The sequence below is a fragment of the Theobroma umbraticum genome, unplaced genomic scaffold (assembly GCF_002168275.2).
Source record: "Theobroma umbraticum cultivar Fairchild unplaced genomic scaffold, ASM216827v3 scaffold_30.0, whole genome shotgun sequence".
Lineage (NCBI taxonomy): Eukaryota > Viridiplantae > Streptophyta > Magnoliopsida > Malvales > Malvaceae > Theobroma > Theobroma umbraticum.
This window is the reverse complement of record NW_018397254.1, coordinates 2,871,215-2,886,901: the sequence shown is the minus strand read 5'-3', so window position 1 is coordinate 2,886,901 and position 15,687 is coordinate 2,871,215. Positions and strand designations below refer to the sequence as shown.

At 34.8% G+C, this 15,687-nt stretch overlaps 3 protein-coding genes across 3 annotated transcripts; all 3 read left to right on the top strand.

Annotated features, from left to right (window-relative positions):
- On the top strand, positions 1-1,919 carry LOC110419139 (flavonoid 3',5'-hydroxylase-like). The gene is given in 3 exon segments (XM_089783997.1): positions 1-427; positions 430-965; positions 1,090-1,919. Coding segments are annotated over 3 exon segments (1,593 nt in total). The 3' UTR covers positions 1,720-1,919.
- Positions 1,920-5,825: 3,906 nt separating this feature from the next.
- Positions 5,826-7,727, top strand: LOC149527701 (flavonoid 3'-monooxygenase CYP75B137-like). Its single transcript, XM_089783642.1, has 2 exons — positions 5,826-6,859; positions 6,932-7,727. Exons 1-2 carry the CDS (start codon positions 5,891-5,893, stop codon positions 7,559-7,561), a joined length of 1,599 nt encoding a protein of 532 aa, XP_089639768.1. The 5' UTR covers positions 5,826-5,890; the 3' UTR covers positions 7,562-7,727.
- Positions 7,728-9,502: 1,775 nt separating this feature from the next.
- Positions 9,503-11,350, top strand: LOC110422166 (flavonoid 3',5'-hydroxylase-like). The gene is made up of 2 exons (XM_021435963.2): positions 9,503-10,501; positions 10,614-11,350. Exons 1-2 carry the CDS (start codon positions 9,557-9,559, stop codon positions 11,241-11,243), a joined length of 1,575 nt encoding a protein of 524 aa, XP_021291638.2. The 5' UTR covers positions 9,503-9,556; the 3' UTR covers positions 11,244-11,350.
- The last annotated feature ends 4,337 nt before the right edge of the window (positions 11,351-15,687 follow it).

The window sequence follows — 15,687 nt, the reverse complement described above, 5'->3', positions numbered from 1 at the left end:
ATGTCGCACACAACTTACACCTTGTATTCATGGTTGTGGGATGGAGGCAACCAGAAAGATAGACTGCTGGGAGCAGTTTTCTCATTTCTGATTGCCACGTTGGTAATTTCACTCTGGAAACTCTGGACTGTTAGGAAGTCAAGGAAGCCACTCGCTCCGTTGCCGCCTGGCCCCCGTGGCTTGCCATTAGTGGGATATCTTCCGTTTCTTGGAACTGATTTACACGTTGTCTTTACAGAATTGGCGGGAATATACGGTCCCATCTTTAAACTTTGGCTGGGAAACAAATTATGCGTGGTAATTAGCTCACCATTGCTAGCAAAAGAAGTGGTTCTCGTCCAGGATAAAACATTTTCTGAGCGGGATCCTCCCATCGCTGCGCAGGTTATTACCTATGGCTGCAATGATATCGTATTTGACTCCTACAGCAGAAAAGGAAGCGCACAGTTCTTGCCAGTGAGATGCTTACCAATGCTAGCATTAAGGCTTGCTATGGTCTACGAAGAGAACAAGTGATGAAAACTATCGGGGATGTGTATAAAAATGTTGGCAAGCCCATTGATATTGGCGAATTGTCATTTTTAACTGCAATCAATGCGATCATGGGCATGTTGTGGGGAGGCAAACTCCGAGGAGAGAAAGCAGCTACCATTGAGGGTTGGTTCAAAGAGATTTCTTCAGAATTAATGGTGCTATTGGGAAAACCAAACCTTTCTGATTTTCTCCCCGTACTTGCACGGTTTGACATACAAGGTATAGAGCGGGGAATGAAGAAAATCTCGCATTTGTTTGATCAAGTTTTGGAGTCTGTAATTGAACTAAGAATGAATCACATGGCCACCAAGAACGAAAAAGATGATGCAAAGAGTGATCAGAAAGACTTCTTGCAGTTTCTATTGGAACTCAAAGACAATGAAGATAGCGCCTCATCTATTACAACGAATCAGCTCAAGGGCATGCTGATGGTAAGTTTTGTTATCGTACCCCGATTTTCCTTTTTTCTTTCTTTTTTTTTTCTTTTTGGGTACAATATACACCTTTTATTCCTGCTTTCTGGTTGGGTAATGGATGCTAATAATTTTTAACTAGGACATTGTGGTGGGTGGAACGGATACTACATCAACTGTGACGGAGTGGACAATGACAGAGCTCATACAACATCCAGAAATAATGGCAAAAGCGAAGAAAGAATTAGCTGATGCTGTTGGGCTAAACAGCACTGTTGAAGAGGATCACTTGCCTAATTTAGGATACCTACATGCGGTGATAAAGGAGACCTTCCGATTGCACCCGCCCCTGCCCCTCCTTGTGTCCCGTTGTCCGAGTGTATCAAGCACTGTTGGTGGCTATACCATACCAAAAGGTAGCAGGGTCTTCTTGAATATTTGGTCCATTCACAGGGACCCCCACATTTGGGACAATCCTTTAGAATTTCAACCTGAGAGATTCTTGAATAATCCTGACAAATTTGATTACTACGGGAATGATTTTCGGTACATGCCATTTGGCTCTGGTAGGAGAAGGTGTCCAGGACTTCCTCTTGGGGAGAAGATGCTATATTTCATGCTGGCCTCATTGCTGCATTCTTTTGAGAGGAAATTGCCTGTGGGCACAGAGCATGACCTGTCCAGCAAATTTGGAATTGTTATGAAAAAAAAGAAGCCTTTACTTCTCATTCCAACACCAAGCTTACCTAATCTTGAACTATACATAAAGTAACTACTATAATGTAGTCGTACTAAACTATTATTCTATCTCCTTTGTACTCCTTAGATTGCTTTTTAGCAAATTTCCGTTGCCTATAGAATAGTAGAAAGATTCAGATATCAAAGCATGTAATATTTTCTTAATAACAAATAAATTTGCGAAATAAACAAATAAAGTAATTAAGTGAAAAAATATATTGATATACGTCATTGAGTCAGACGGCTGGGATTTTGCTGTAGGCGCATCGGCTAACGAACCAGGGCCAAAAGCCTCAAACAACCCCTGGCGCTAGAGCTGTACTCTTGAGACTCGGGGTGGGTACTACTCTAATATGGCATAACCATAGAAAACCAGGTGATCCGTGGGGGCTGGCAATTTGGATTTGTCACCGCTGCTAGTGTTTTGGTTTCAAATGGAACAAAGAAGCTGGGCTTTCATATGCTTCTCAATTTGAAGTACTGTTGATTTTGGGTGGTGAACTGTTGTAATTTGTAGTAGACGATCTTACTCTCTTTGTCCAGTGTATATGTAGGTTCTTCAAACTTCTGTTCTTTTGGAGGGTTATGGATTGAGGTAACCCAACCAATTTTTAATGAAATCTTTATGGCTTATCAAAAAAAAAAAAAAGATCTTACTCTCTTCTAATTGCTTCTTGTTTGCATCCAAGAGAGGAGACACCAGCATAGGCCCGAATACAGAATATTTATAAAATTTTCAATTTGGGCTCTACAATGTACCATGCCCATCAAGAGGGTCACCATATCTTTAAACTCAAGCAAATGCCCGGTTCCAATATATAAGGGTAAAATGATAACGAAGTCTTGCCATATGTGGATGCTACCCAAACTTCAATACTTTCAAACTCTGTCCGACTCCTTACATGCCGCCACCATCGATCCCACTCCAGATATCTACCCTGTAAACTGTGTAGTTTCTTTCCGTGCACGTCTCTGCACATGTTGCTTCCACTCGGTCTCCTTCATTTTCCCACTCATGATTCACCAGTCTAACAACTCCAAATAAAGCCCTCGAGCTAAGGGCTAAAGTCCTTGTCTTGTTTACTTGGCTTTTTCCTCAGTCTGTACTTTAATTCCGCTTTTCAGATTTCTCTTCCACTAGTAGTATTAGTTTTCCGTTTCCAAATAGCAATGCCTAATTAATTATAGAAGTCGTGATCCCTTAAGCCAGCAATTCTAACACTTCACTTCATTTTCCTTGATTTACATCCTTCAACAAATCAATACTTTATTTTTTTAGATGATGAGACAGAATAGAGCAAGCTTCACGATCTGTGAATCCGTGGCTTGTAAGACTCTTCTATCTATGTACTATCTTCATCTGTTGAAATCTGAAAAGCTTTTGATCGAGCATAATTAAATTTGTCATTTTCATCACCATCTTTAAAACAAAATTATTAAAAACAATTTTTTTCAATAAACTATTGACACATTTTTTTAAATACTATTAATTTCATAAATGAAAATAGAGTATCAAAAATCTAATTCAAGAGTTTCACTTTGACGAAAATTTGACCTAACCGAAGAATCATGCCAGCAAGAGTACATGTCATTTAGCTAAAACTGGTGATCCATATGTTGTGCTATTCCCTAATCTTCCCTCCGATTTTTTTTTTCCCTATTAATAACGTAACGTAATTAATGGTGTTTGGCGGGGGCAGGGCTGATTTGTGAAGTGGGAGCATTTCTCTTCATCTCGTGGATTTTTTTTTTTTCTAAAATGGAAACCTTTTTTTTAACAAAAACCAATACCTATTTCCTCAAGCCCATTGGGTTCGCTTAAAAGTCTATATATATAATTAAGACCAAAAAGGCCAAACAAAACTTTGCTTTCCTTATTTTGGGTCTAATGAAACCAACAGGACTTTGATGTTTAATCGAACCGAAACTACCTTTAAATAATACTTTTGTACTATTGATTATTACTAAATGACCCAACAACCTTTTGTATGTAATTTTTCATTTTTAGAAAAAATAAAATAAAGATGGAAACATTTATGAACTCATAGCTCATGTTAGGGATTCAAACTCTTAATTTTTTAAATATTAAAATAATAATCTCACGATTGTAACATATTTCAGTAACTTGTTAATATAAAAAAAGAAACAGTTAAAGGAAAAAGGGCACAATATGTTGGCTTATCTATCGGGTCCAATAGATGAAGGAATCTTTTTATTTCAAAGTTAAAAGAGGATTCATTACACGAGGAGGGAAGAAGATGTTTTCCCCCTACCCAAGAACAAAAGTCATCCTTATCTATATAAAACCGAAATATTGGTTGGTATACTCACATCTAGATCAGTATACCCTCCCAATACCTCGCCCTTTGATGATGGGTTCTTATAGGCAATGTACGTATATTTTTTTTCTTCAAACAGTTACCTCTAGACAGATATCACAAAGATGTTCATGATGAAACCAACAAGTTATATAGAATGCTATAACACATTCATTGTTTTTTTTTAATTCTCTAAACCATTAGGTAAATGTTCATAAACTTTGATGATGAGTTAAAAAAATAATTAAAACACTCTATACTAGTATTTAAGCTGTCATGTCAACAACCCTTTATAAAGTTAGTTAAGGATAATTCATTTAGTTTCTGTTTGGTTTATTTTAAAAAGAAAAATAAAAAAAATTAAGAGAAAAATTTTGAAAAAAATTTGTAAAATAAAATTCCTTGTTTTATTTGTATAACTGAAGGAATAAGAGGAAGAAGTTTTTCCTTGTGCATTTCTGTTTAAAGTTTAAAATTTTCAGATTGAAAAGTTTAAAGAAAATGTCATTTAGCTTATTAATTAGTAAATTGTCTTCTTGAGAATAAGATCCAAATCTCTTTTTTTTCAATTATATAAGAAAAAAAGTTTCAAAAAGATGTTGATAATATCAGTCAATCTATTCAAATTCAAATAAAGTTGCCGATTAGTTTTATGCAAGTTTGGACTTAAACATTTGAGAAATTTGCAGAAATAATGCGTTAGAATTTTGCGGCTTATAACCAATGGAATAGGTGCCGAATGATGATACCAGGGAAATTTCAACTGACCAGTCGACATTAGAGACTTCGCAGTTGGAAAAAATCAAAAAGTGTATATGGATAATGAGTTCATGCAATCGCGTCGCTCGAGGGTGACTTTTGACCGGGTAGGCGAAGCAACGCTATTGCGTTGGTGCTGCCGTTCTTAGATTCCGAAATTAGGAGCTTGACTGAAGCTCCATGGTAGCAGAATCCGCCAGAGGACAATCAACTTTTCGGTGTTCAATGCTAATTTGGACAGGGCCGGCTTTAGCATAAACCCAGCAAACTCTTAGGCCTCACAATTTTATATAACATAATTAATTTTATTAAATATAGTAAAAAAAATTAGAGATTTGGTTCAAAAGATAAATAAGTTGAGAAAATAAAAAGAAATAGAAGAAGAAAAACAAAGAAAATAGGAAGAAAGGAATGAAGCGAAAAACCAAAGTGGAAAAACTAATATTGACAGCAGCATGAAGATTTCACTCCCGAGTCCGTCCAAGTCCACGGCTGCGCCTCCTCGAATCACGGTACAATGAATCCGGACAACCCCACAACTCTTTCTATCCCTTTCCTCACTTTTTCCAAGAAACTAATTATCCCTCACCAACCGTGACAAAATAATACCATTTGCTACTTATTTAGCGATCTCATTTTGTTTAACCTGTAATGGTTCAATTACTAGCATGGAAACTACAACGCATTTTACAAAGATGCAGTTAATTGTTCGACTCACTATCATAGAAGTGTTATAGATTTGCGGATAATCTATGGATGTCTAGATGAGATCGTATAGAGCACGAAGCTTGTAGGGAAGTCTTGGGGACTATGGCTGTGCCCGTCTACTCTGACTAGTCTGCGTTAGCATTTAGCTTAGTCGTTTGACTTGAATTCTAAGTTACAACCACGTGCTTTTTCTCATCAGGAAGAATACATAGACCATTGAACATTCTTAGTTTTTGTCCTCTAGTCACCGTAAATCCTTTTCATTTTTCCATTTGCCTTTTTTGGGAAAACGAATGTTGTAGTAGTATTATAAATCACGCTCACTCCTGATCGGCAATATCAGACCCTGGCTGTGTGCACTTCCTGGTTACCTCAGTGTTTCAACTTACAATTTCTTGTTTCACCTCCCAAAGCAACAAGATGTTGCACACAGCTTACAGCTCGTGTTCATGGCTCTGGAATGCTAGCAACCAGAAAGATGGACTGTTTCGAGCTGCTTGCTCATTTCTGATTGCCATATTAGCAATTTCACTCTGGCACATTAGGAAGGCGAGGAAGTCAATCGCGCCATTGCCGCCTAGCCCACGTGGCTTGCCATTGGTGGGATATCTTCCATTTCTTGGAACGGATAATCTTCACCTGGTCTTTACAGAACTGGCTGGTGTCTATGGTCCTATCTACAGACTTTGGCTTGGAAACAAATTATGCGTGGTGATTAACTCACCCTCGCTGGCAAAAGAAGTGGTTCGTGACAACGACATAACATTTTCTGAGCGGGATCCTCCCATTGCTGCACAGATTTGTACCTTTGGCTGCAATGATATTGTATTTGATTCCTACAGTAATCCCGACTGGAGAATGAAGCGGAAAGTTCTTGTGCGCGAAATGCTTAGCAATACTAGCATCAAAGCTTGCCATGGTCTACGAAGAGAACAAGTGATGAAAACCATTACAAATGTGTATAAAAATGCTGGCAAGCCAATTGATTTTGGTGAATTATCATTTTTAACATCAATCAATGCGGTCATGAGCATGTTGTGGGGAGGCAAACAGGGAGGAGATCAGAAAAGGAATAGAATTTGGACCGACTTTCGAGAGCTTATAACACAGTTAATGGTGATATTGGGAAAACCGAACGTTTCTGATATCTTCCCCGTGCTTGCGTGGTTTGACATACAAGGAATTGAGAGGGAAATGAAGAAAATCTCTCATTCGTTTGATCAACTTTTCGACTCTATGATTGAAGAAAGAATGAACGTTGGCACCAAAATGGAAAAAGATGATGGAAAGACTGAACAAAAAGACTTCTTGCAGCTTCTTTTGGAACTCAAGGAGAAGGATGATGGCTCATTATCAATTACAATGAATCAACTCAAGGCCCTGTTGATGGTAAGATTGTTCTCTCATACACCATTGTTTCTTTTCTTTTCTTTTTTTTGGATGCTAATAATTTTTAATCAGGACGTTGTGGTGGGTGGAACTGATACCACATCAACAATGATGGAGTGGACAATGGCAGAGCTAACGCAACATCCAGAAATAATGGAAAAAGTGAAGAAAGAAATAGCTGATGTTGTTGGTCCAAACAGCTCCGTTGAAGAAGTTCACTTGCCTAATTTGCGCTACCTAGATGCTGTCGTGAAGGAGACCTTCCGGTTGCACCCGCCCCTGCCCCTGCTAGTGCCCCGTTGTCCGGGCCAATCGAGCACTGTGGGTGGATATACCATACCGAAGGGCACCAGGGTCTTCTTAAATATCTGGTCCATTCATAGGGACCCATATGTTTGGGACAATCCTTCAGAATTCCAACCTGAGAGGTTCTTGAATGATCCTGACAAATTTGATTACTTAGGAAATGACTCCAGATACATGCCATTTGGTTCAGGAAGGAGAATGTGCGCAGGAGTTTCTCTAGGGGAGAAGATGCTATATTCCACCTTGGCCACATTGTTGCATGCGTTTGAATGGAAATTGCCCCAGGGTGCAGAGCAAGATTTGTCCGGGAGATTTGGACTTATTATGAAGAAAATGAAGCCTTTGGTTGTTATTCCAACACCAAGATTATCTAATCTCGAGCACTATCTAAATTAACTTTATAATTGTATTTCTCTGCACTAGATTGCCTCTTACCAAACTTAGTCGTCTAATAGCATAATTCAGGAGACAGTGTTGTGTAATATTTAGACAATAACGCCTCATTAAGTTTGTTGAATAACCAACTAAAAATAATGAAGTAAAAGAGTATAATTCTCATTGAACTGGCCAGCTTTTTTTCTAATGCATGGATAAACAGGCATTGATCCCAAATTAAGTGGAAACAACAAGCTATACGTCCAGTTGAGAGCAAATGTATTTAGAGGTGAGTAAAATTGAATCAGATCAATTATTCACTCGAATCAAATGTTATTTGCATAAAATAATTCATCTTACTAGGTCAATTGATTTACAATATTTAGTTCAATTAATTTATTTGATGGATTCTCGATTTTAAAATTTGCAAATTAAATTAACTAAAAAACTAAACTAATTTTTTATATAAATTAAAATATATAATATTATATATATTAGTTTAAATTTATATAAAATATAATATATATATATAATATTTTTAATTTTTAATTACTATTTACTAAATTGCATTCCTCACCTTTCACTTTTTCATTTTTATTTTTTAACCACCTGTGCTTTACTCTTTTCTTTTTTTCTCATCTAGTAGCCTTTACCCTTTACTCTTCTTTTCTGTAAAACCTAAGCTTAAATCCTAAACTCTTTAAACAAGTTGATAATTTACGGCGGTTAATGATTTTGTGTTAGATGGTTTTATATGTTGTAGATGTTAATTTTATTATTTTTAACTTTTTGTTATGTTAAATTTTGAATGTTAATTTGATGGTTTATGTGAAAAGACATAATTATGTAAGTGAAAGAATAAATGTTATAATTTTTTCTAATATTAAGATTATTTGTATATTTTATAATTATAGATAAAGTTTATAAATTTTAGTATTATAATTTGCATAAAAAATGATAAAATTTTAGTTCATTGATTCAAAATTAAACTGATTGAACCAATTTAATAGTTAATCAATTTTATTTTTTTTATATGTGATCAAATTTAATTAATTTTGTAAACATATTTAATTTTTTTAATCTTTAAAATGACAGAACATATCGATTAAATTGCTCAATTGCTCACCCTCGTATCAACAGTTCTGCTGGTGGGCTGTAAACCCAATCTACATGGCACACGCGTAAAGAAAGTTTGCACCCAAGCCTTGCTATCAGAGCTCCCTAATCCTCTTTAATAGCCTTAACAACCTCCAAGTTGCCAGTTCCAATCAGGCACATATCGGCCCCAAGCTTTTTGGGTATTCGGTTTTCAATTGTCTATTTTACCCTTCTTGTCTCTTTCTTATCATTTTAAATTGATTTTTACATAATTTAAAAGAGTTAATTTTAATATATTTTATACTAAAATTTTAATATTTCTTTATAAAATTGATGTTTTATAACTTTTAATATAAAAAATCATAAAGGAAATAATTTTGAAATATAAAAATACAAAAAAAAGAAAGAGTAATATATTATAATAGGTGTTTAAAAAAGAAAAAGGAAACATTGTTTTAGGACATTAGAAAATATTAAAGAATGTTACGTAGAGACTTTTGCTTCTAATTGTAACATTGACAATCCTTAACTCCATCTTAATTTCATCCCAAATCTATAACAACGAGTGGACCACTTTTTATCGATTTTAAACCTCATCTCCTTTTTCTTCATTTACTCACCTGCAAATCTTGCCCGTGCCGTCCTCCCTTACGTCTCTTTCCTAACTTGCAATTTTCTTATGTACAATGGGATTCACGTGCCGACAGTTTGTCCCTACATTTTTCCTTCGTATTTTCCTCGTTTTTTATGAAGAAAAATGAGAAAAAGATTGATAACAAATTTTAATCATGGTTGTATTCAAATTCCCTTAGTAAGTCCGGGTAACTTCAACTATTTAAGGTATCAAATGGTTTCAGCTTTTAAAGTAACCAAACTCATCTTAACCCTTCACGTTCTCACTCGTTTCAATCTTTTGCGATGACAACTCAAGACTTCTTTCACAAAGGAGAGAGGTTCCCACAAATGACAGTCCTTTGTATTCTTATTACATTATTACTAGCCTTGTGTTTGTTTCCACGGTCAATCAAGAAATTGAGGGGATCAGGAAAGGCAAAGCAGCTACCGGGACCCCGTGGCTTACCCCTGGTCGGCTACCTCCCATTTCTCAGTGGAAACATCCACAAAACTTTCATGGAATTGACCAAGATTTATGGTCCAATTTATAAACTTCCGCTTGGACAGAGACAATGTGTGATAATAAGCTCTCCAAACTTGGCAAAAGAGGTGGTACGTGACCAAGACACCATGTTTGCCAACCGTAACCCGACCATTGCAGCACTGGCTTTCTCTTTTGGTGGAAAGGATATTGCTTTCACGCCTTATGGGCCGGAATGGCGGATTCTGCGCAGGGTATTCGTCCAGGAAATGCAGAGTAAAGCAACCTTGATGCCTTTTACTCTCTACGAAAAAATGAGGTTCAAAACAGTGTTAGAGATGTACTTGGGAAGGGTGGAATCCCCATTGATGTTGGACTTTTGGCGTTTTTCAACAGTGATCAACATGATAACTAGCATGTTCTGGGGTGGCACGATTCAAGGAGACAAAGGAGCTGGCACCAATGCCGAGTTTCGCGCAGCAGTGTCGGAACTCATTGTTATATGGGGAAAACCAAATATTTCAGATTTCATCCCAAGTCTGGCGAGATTTGATGTACAAGGAATAGAGAGGGGTGTGAAAAAGGCATCCAAGAGGATAGAACAAAATTTCGATTCCGTGATCGATCAAAGGATGAAAAAGAACGAGGAAAAAGGTCAAGGCACAAAAAAGAAAGATAGTAATGATTTCTTGCAGTTCCTTCTGGAGTTCAGAGATCAAGACACTGGAAAGTCACTTTCCCGAGCACAAATGAAAGCCTTCCTCGCGGTAAAGTTCCTCCTCTCAATTCCCATTGACTAGGAAAAACAAAAATTTTAGTATTCCAAGTGTCCAAGACACCGAGTAATCTTTTTGTTTTGTCTTTTTCAATTGTTAACAGGACATTGTACTGGGGGGAACCGCCACAACCTCGACTGCTTTTGAATGGACAATGGCGGAACTGATGCTTAACCCAGAAACGATGAAGAAAGTGCAAGAAGAATTAATAGAAGTTGTGGGTGCTAACAGAATTGTTGAAGAATACCATATTTACAAATTGCCTTATTTGCACGCAGTTGTGAGGGAAGCATTAAGATTGCATCCACCAGCTCCGCTGCTCCTACCCCGTTCCCCGACCCAAAGTTGCACCGTGGGAGGCTATACTATACCAAAAGGAGCTAAGGTTTTCATGAATGCGTGGGCTATGCATAGGGATCCCCAATTTTGGAACAATCCCTTGGAGTTTCAGCCTGAGAGATTCACTGGTGATCATGCTGATAACTTGGATTACTCAGGGAAAAACTTCCATTATATTCCGTTTGGGTCTGGTAGGCGAATATGCGCAGGGCTTCGCCTGGGGGAGAGGATGTTGATGTATATATTGGCTACATTCTTGCATCTGTTCGAGTGGAAAATGCCAGATGGTGAAATGCCAGATACCAGGGAAAAACTTGGGATTGTGTTGGAGAAGTTAACGCCGTTAATTGTTATTGCAACACCAAGATTCTGCAACTTAGAGCTCTATAAATAGGAGTGGTCAACCGGAAGAATATATTTTTTTCTGGAAACTCTTGTATCCAAAATCAAAAAAATCTGTATATTGTATTTCAAAATAAATAAATAAATTTCAATTTCAAATATTATATTTTCATATTTGAGCATCCATCCTCCTCCCCGGAGTCGATTCCTAATCAACTTTGGTATTAGAGCCATTCCGGTTCAAGAGGTATTTATCTAGTCTGAAAACTTTTTGATTTTAATTTTCTTGTCTGAGTTCTGATTTTAAAAAATTTGCATGCATATTGTGTTGATTCTTGCTAAGTCCTTGAAGGCAGTATCATCACAGTTCATCATACTCATAGAAACCCCCCATGTAAGATAAGAAGATCTGAAGTTCAAAATGCTTCCATTCTTGAAAAACACCTCTTGTTCTAGTTCTGATTCTAGTATTCAAAACTCAGAAATCAATGAGGAAAATGTTCATTATGAAAATATAATTCAAGAAATAGATAACTGGGAAATACCTAGAGTTCCCCAAAGCCAAATTTACAAAACATCAACATTCCATTCTCTACATCTAAATTCTTTTTGTGGATACTTTATAAAAACCAAAGAAAGAGGAATCCCTATACAAAATCAGTTTGAAAATATCCCTTTACTAGATCAATAAACTATAAATAAATTAAAAACTCAAAATTATAATTATATCCATATCGGATTAATTCAAGTAGGAGCAAAACCGTTAACTAACGAAGGATTAGACACCTCAATATTAATTGTTCTAAGAGATAAGAGACACCTCCAATTTAATGATTCCTTGTTAGGAACGATAGAAACAAGTCTGTGTAGAGGACCAATACATTTCAACTGTTTTTCAAATATCATGGTTTCTTTAAATGACAGAAACATCTTAAATTCCTTAATACTTCAAATACAAACACATAATTATAAAATGATGCTTGGATCTGAACCTTTAACTGTTGTTTACAAATTATATTATAAAGCAATGTATTTTGTAATAAACACTAAAGCTCTAATCCACAGTCCAAGAGAAAAAACATTATTAATCCAAACAGATATGACTAGGTCACACACTGTCATACCTAGGACAATACAATGGCATGAAGTACAACTTCCAAATAGATGGAAAATAGAAGGAGCAACAAATCCAGTTCCCATACAAAACACAGAAATAAATCATGTGGCACAATTTAGAGATGGGTCAGTAAAACTTGTTTTTAACAGACCACCAAGAGTTCCATCCAGAAGATCTTTTGAAATAGTTCAGCTTCCAATATAGGAACAGACTTCAGGACAGCCAAAACCTCTGTATCCTCAATCCCTACAATTAGGATAAATTTACAATCCGTAAAGAATTCTCCAAACATACCCCAACCTGTTTATAACAGACAAGAAATTACCCCATCAAATTCTCCAAATATGTCTCCCACATATTCATCAATGACAAATAATCCTAATATAAATCAAAATCAAGAAAATGATTCAGAAATATTTGTCTTAGAAAAAGACTTTGAAATTAACAAAGATTGGTGTGGAAAACAGTTTAATTCTGAAAAAAACAAACAAAAAAGAAAAAATTATTTCAAGATTCATGACTCACAGAAAGAGGAAATATTACAAAACTATTACAAATTCATGGAAAAATATAAAATATTAATAGATTTCTTTGAATGGTTCGAAGAGTATGAAAAGCCACAATTAAATACCTTAAACACCACAAAAAAATGGCAAACGAAATAAAGGTGAGATCGAGTCAAATCATCCTCCCTTAACAGAAATCCAATATTCCCATAAAAATATAGGGATACGAGCAACCCCTTTAAGAATGAGAGCATCTGACTTAGGAGAACCTATCACCTTAAAAGATGTTAAAATGATAATAGAACAAAATAACTTTACAAACTTAAACTTGCATACCTTTTGAAATCCCCAATAAATACCAACAAACAAAAAATCAATTTTTACATGAAATAGAAAATAGGCTTGAAACTTTAGAAAGTCAATACTCAGAAATCAGAGTAAAAGATACCCCCCAGAGACATCCAAATTCACACATTAATACCATAAAAGAAGAACTGATTCATCAACAGAAAGCTTACATAGCCAACAGATAAATAAAATGATTTGGAAAGAACCTCAAAAAATATATTACCCAAAAATGATAGCCCCAAACATAAACATAGAAGAGAAACACTCTTTTCAAAATAAATATAATGCAAATATGATATATGAATGGAATATAGATGGAATGTCAGAATATAACATTCTCAACATACTTCAACAAATGACAATGGTCTCCAATGTATACAAAACTCAAAACCAAACTGGTCAAGTCACAGATCATGCAATTGCCTACATGTTAGTTGCTGGTTTTACAGGACAATTAAAAGGATGGTGGGATAATTATCTCTCCACAAATCAACAACAAGAAATCTTAAAAGCTGTCAAACAAGACACAGATGGAAATATAATAACAGACAGTCAAGGACAACAAATTCAAAATGTTGTAGCAATATTAATCTTTTCAATATCAAAACATTTCATGGGAGATCCCTCACATCTTAGGGATAGGAATTCAGAATTACTGTCAAATTTAAAATGCAAAAAATTAATAGATTTTAAATGGTACAAAGACATGTTCATGACAAGAATAATGCAGAAAATAGACAATAACCAACCATTCTGGAAAGAAAAATTCTTAGCTGGTCTTCCAACATTATTAAGAGAAAAGGTTAGGAATCAAATTAGAGAAATCTACAAAGGAATAATTCCTTATGAAAATCTAACATATGGTGAATTAATAAGTTTCACTCAAAAAGAAAGATTAAAAATATGCCAAGATTTAAAATTACAAAGACAATTAAAACGAGAAAGAAAACTATGTGGAAAAGAATTAGGATCTTTCTGCCAACAGTTTGATATTAAACAAGAATCTCCCTCGAAAAATTGCTGCACAACCAAACCTGTAAAACAAAGAAAACATAAGAAAAACTACCAAGAATATTATAAAACACCAAAATATAAGAAATACAGAAAATTGAAAAAGAAAAAACAAAGAACCAAATCAAATAGACAAGACAATAAAATGCTTTAAATGTGGAAAAACAAGACACATATCTAAATATTACCGAATAAAAAGAAAAATAAATCAACTTCATTTAGAAGAAGATATTGAGCAGAAATTAAATGAAATCCTAATAGAATCTTCCACAGAAACAGAAATATTAATAGAATCATCAGATGAACTACAAATAGATGAAATCAAAACTACATCTCAGTCCTCTTTAGAGTCTGAAAATAAAGATCAAATCCAAGTCTTAACAAAAGACCAAGAATTCATAATAGAAATCATAGATAAAATTCAATATCCTACTCTTAAGAAAGAATATTTAGAAAAATTAAGAGAAACAATAAAAATGACTGAAAACAAACAAACAATTGTAAAACTAGATCTCATATATAACATTAAAAATATAACCTTTGAACAATATGAAAACCTGAAACCCAAAAAGATAACTAAGCAAGAACTGAACTCGGAAATAAGAAAAATAAAACTAAAAATAATTCAGTTAAGAAAAGAGCAAGAAGATTTAAAAAGACAAATAACTCCTGAAAAATTAGAGCATGACCAAGACAGCTCTGAATCTGAAACAGAAAAAAATCAAGATTACATGATGGTACTTACAGAAATAGCCATTCAAAGGTACTTAATAAAAGTAACAATACAAGTCAATCAAGAATACAAAATAAACACTATAGCATTATTCGATACAGGTGCTGATCGAAACTGCATAAAGGAAGGATTAATTCCCACAAAATATTATGACAGAACCTCAGAAGGTTTAAAAACAGCAAATGGTGGAAAATTAAAAATAACTTATAAACTATCAAACGCTGAAATAATAAATCAAGGAATAAAATTTCAGACACCATTCTTAGTGGTCAAAGATATAACCCAAGATATTATTTTAAGGACACCATTTATATCAATGTTAAAACCTTACAAGGTCAAACACCAAGAAATAACCACAAAAATATTAAAAACTAAGATCAAGTTTCCTTTTGTAGAAAAACCAAGAATCAGAAATCTCAATTTATTAAAAAAAACTCTCAATACATGAACAACAAATAAACTCTTTAATACATTATAGGAGAAATCAAATCAATTATCTAAAGGATGAAATTTCTTTTGACAGAATAAACCAACAATTACAACAACAAGAAAACATGCAAAAAATTGACAAACCTAAAAAAGAAATTGAAACAACAATTTGTTCTGATATCCCAAATGCCTGGGAAAGAAAGAAACATCAAGTAACTCTACCTTATACAAAAGAATTGATGAGAAACAAATTCCTACAAAAGCTAGAGCTATACAAATGAACCAAGAGATGGAAGATTTCTGTAAAAAAGAAATCCAAGATTTACTAGACAAAAAATTAATAAGAAAAAGT

Excerpts from the sequence above, each read along its gene's own strand:
- LOC110422166 (XM_021435963.2), top strand. The coding sequence starts at position 9,557 with ATGACAACTCAAGACTTCTTTCACAAAGGAGAGAGGTTCCCACAAATG. Across the intron at positions 10,502-10,613 it reads AAATGAAAGCCTTCCTCGCG|GACATTGTACTGGGGGGAAC; the intron begins GTAAAGTTCCTC and ends AATTGTTAACAG.
- LOC149527701 (XM_089783642.1), top strand. The coding sequence starts at position 5,891 with ATGTTGCACACAGCTTACAGCTCGTGTTCATGGCTCTGGAATGCTAGC. Across the intron at positions 6,860-6,931 it reads AACTCAAGGCCCTGTTGATG|GACGTTGTGGTGGGTGGAAC; the intron begins GTAAGATTGTTC and ends ATTTTTAATCAG.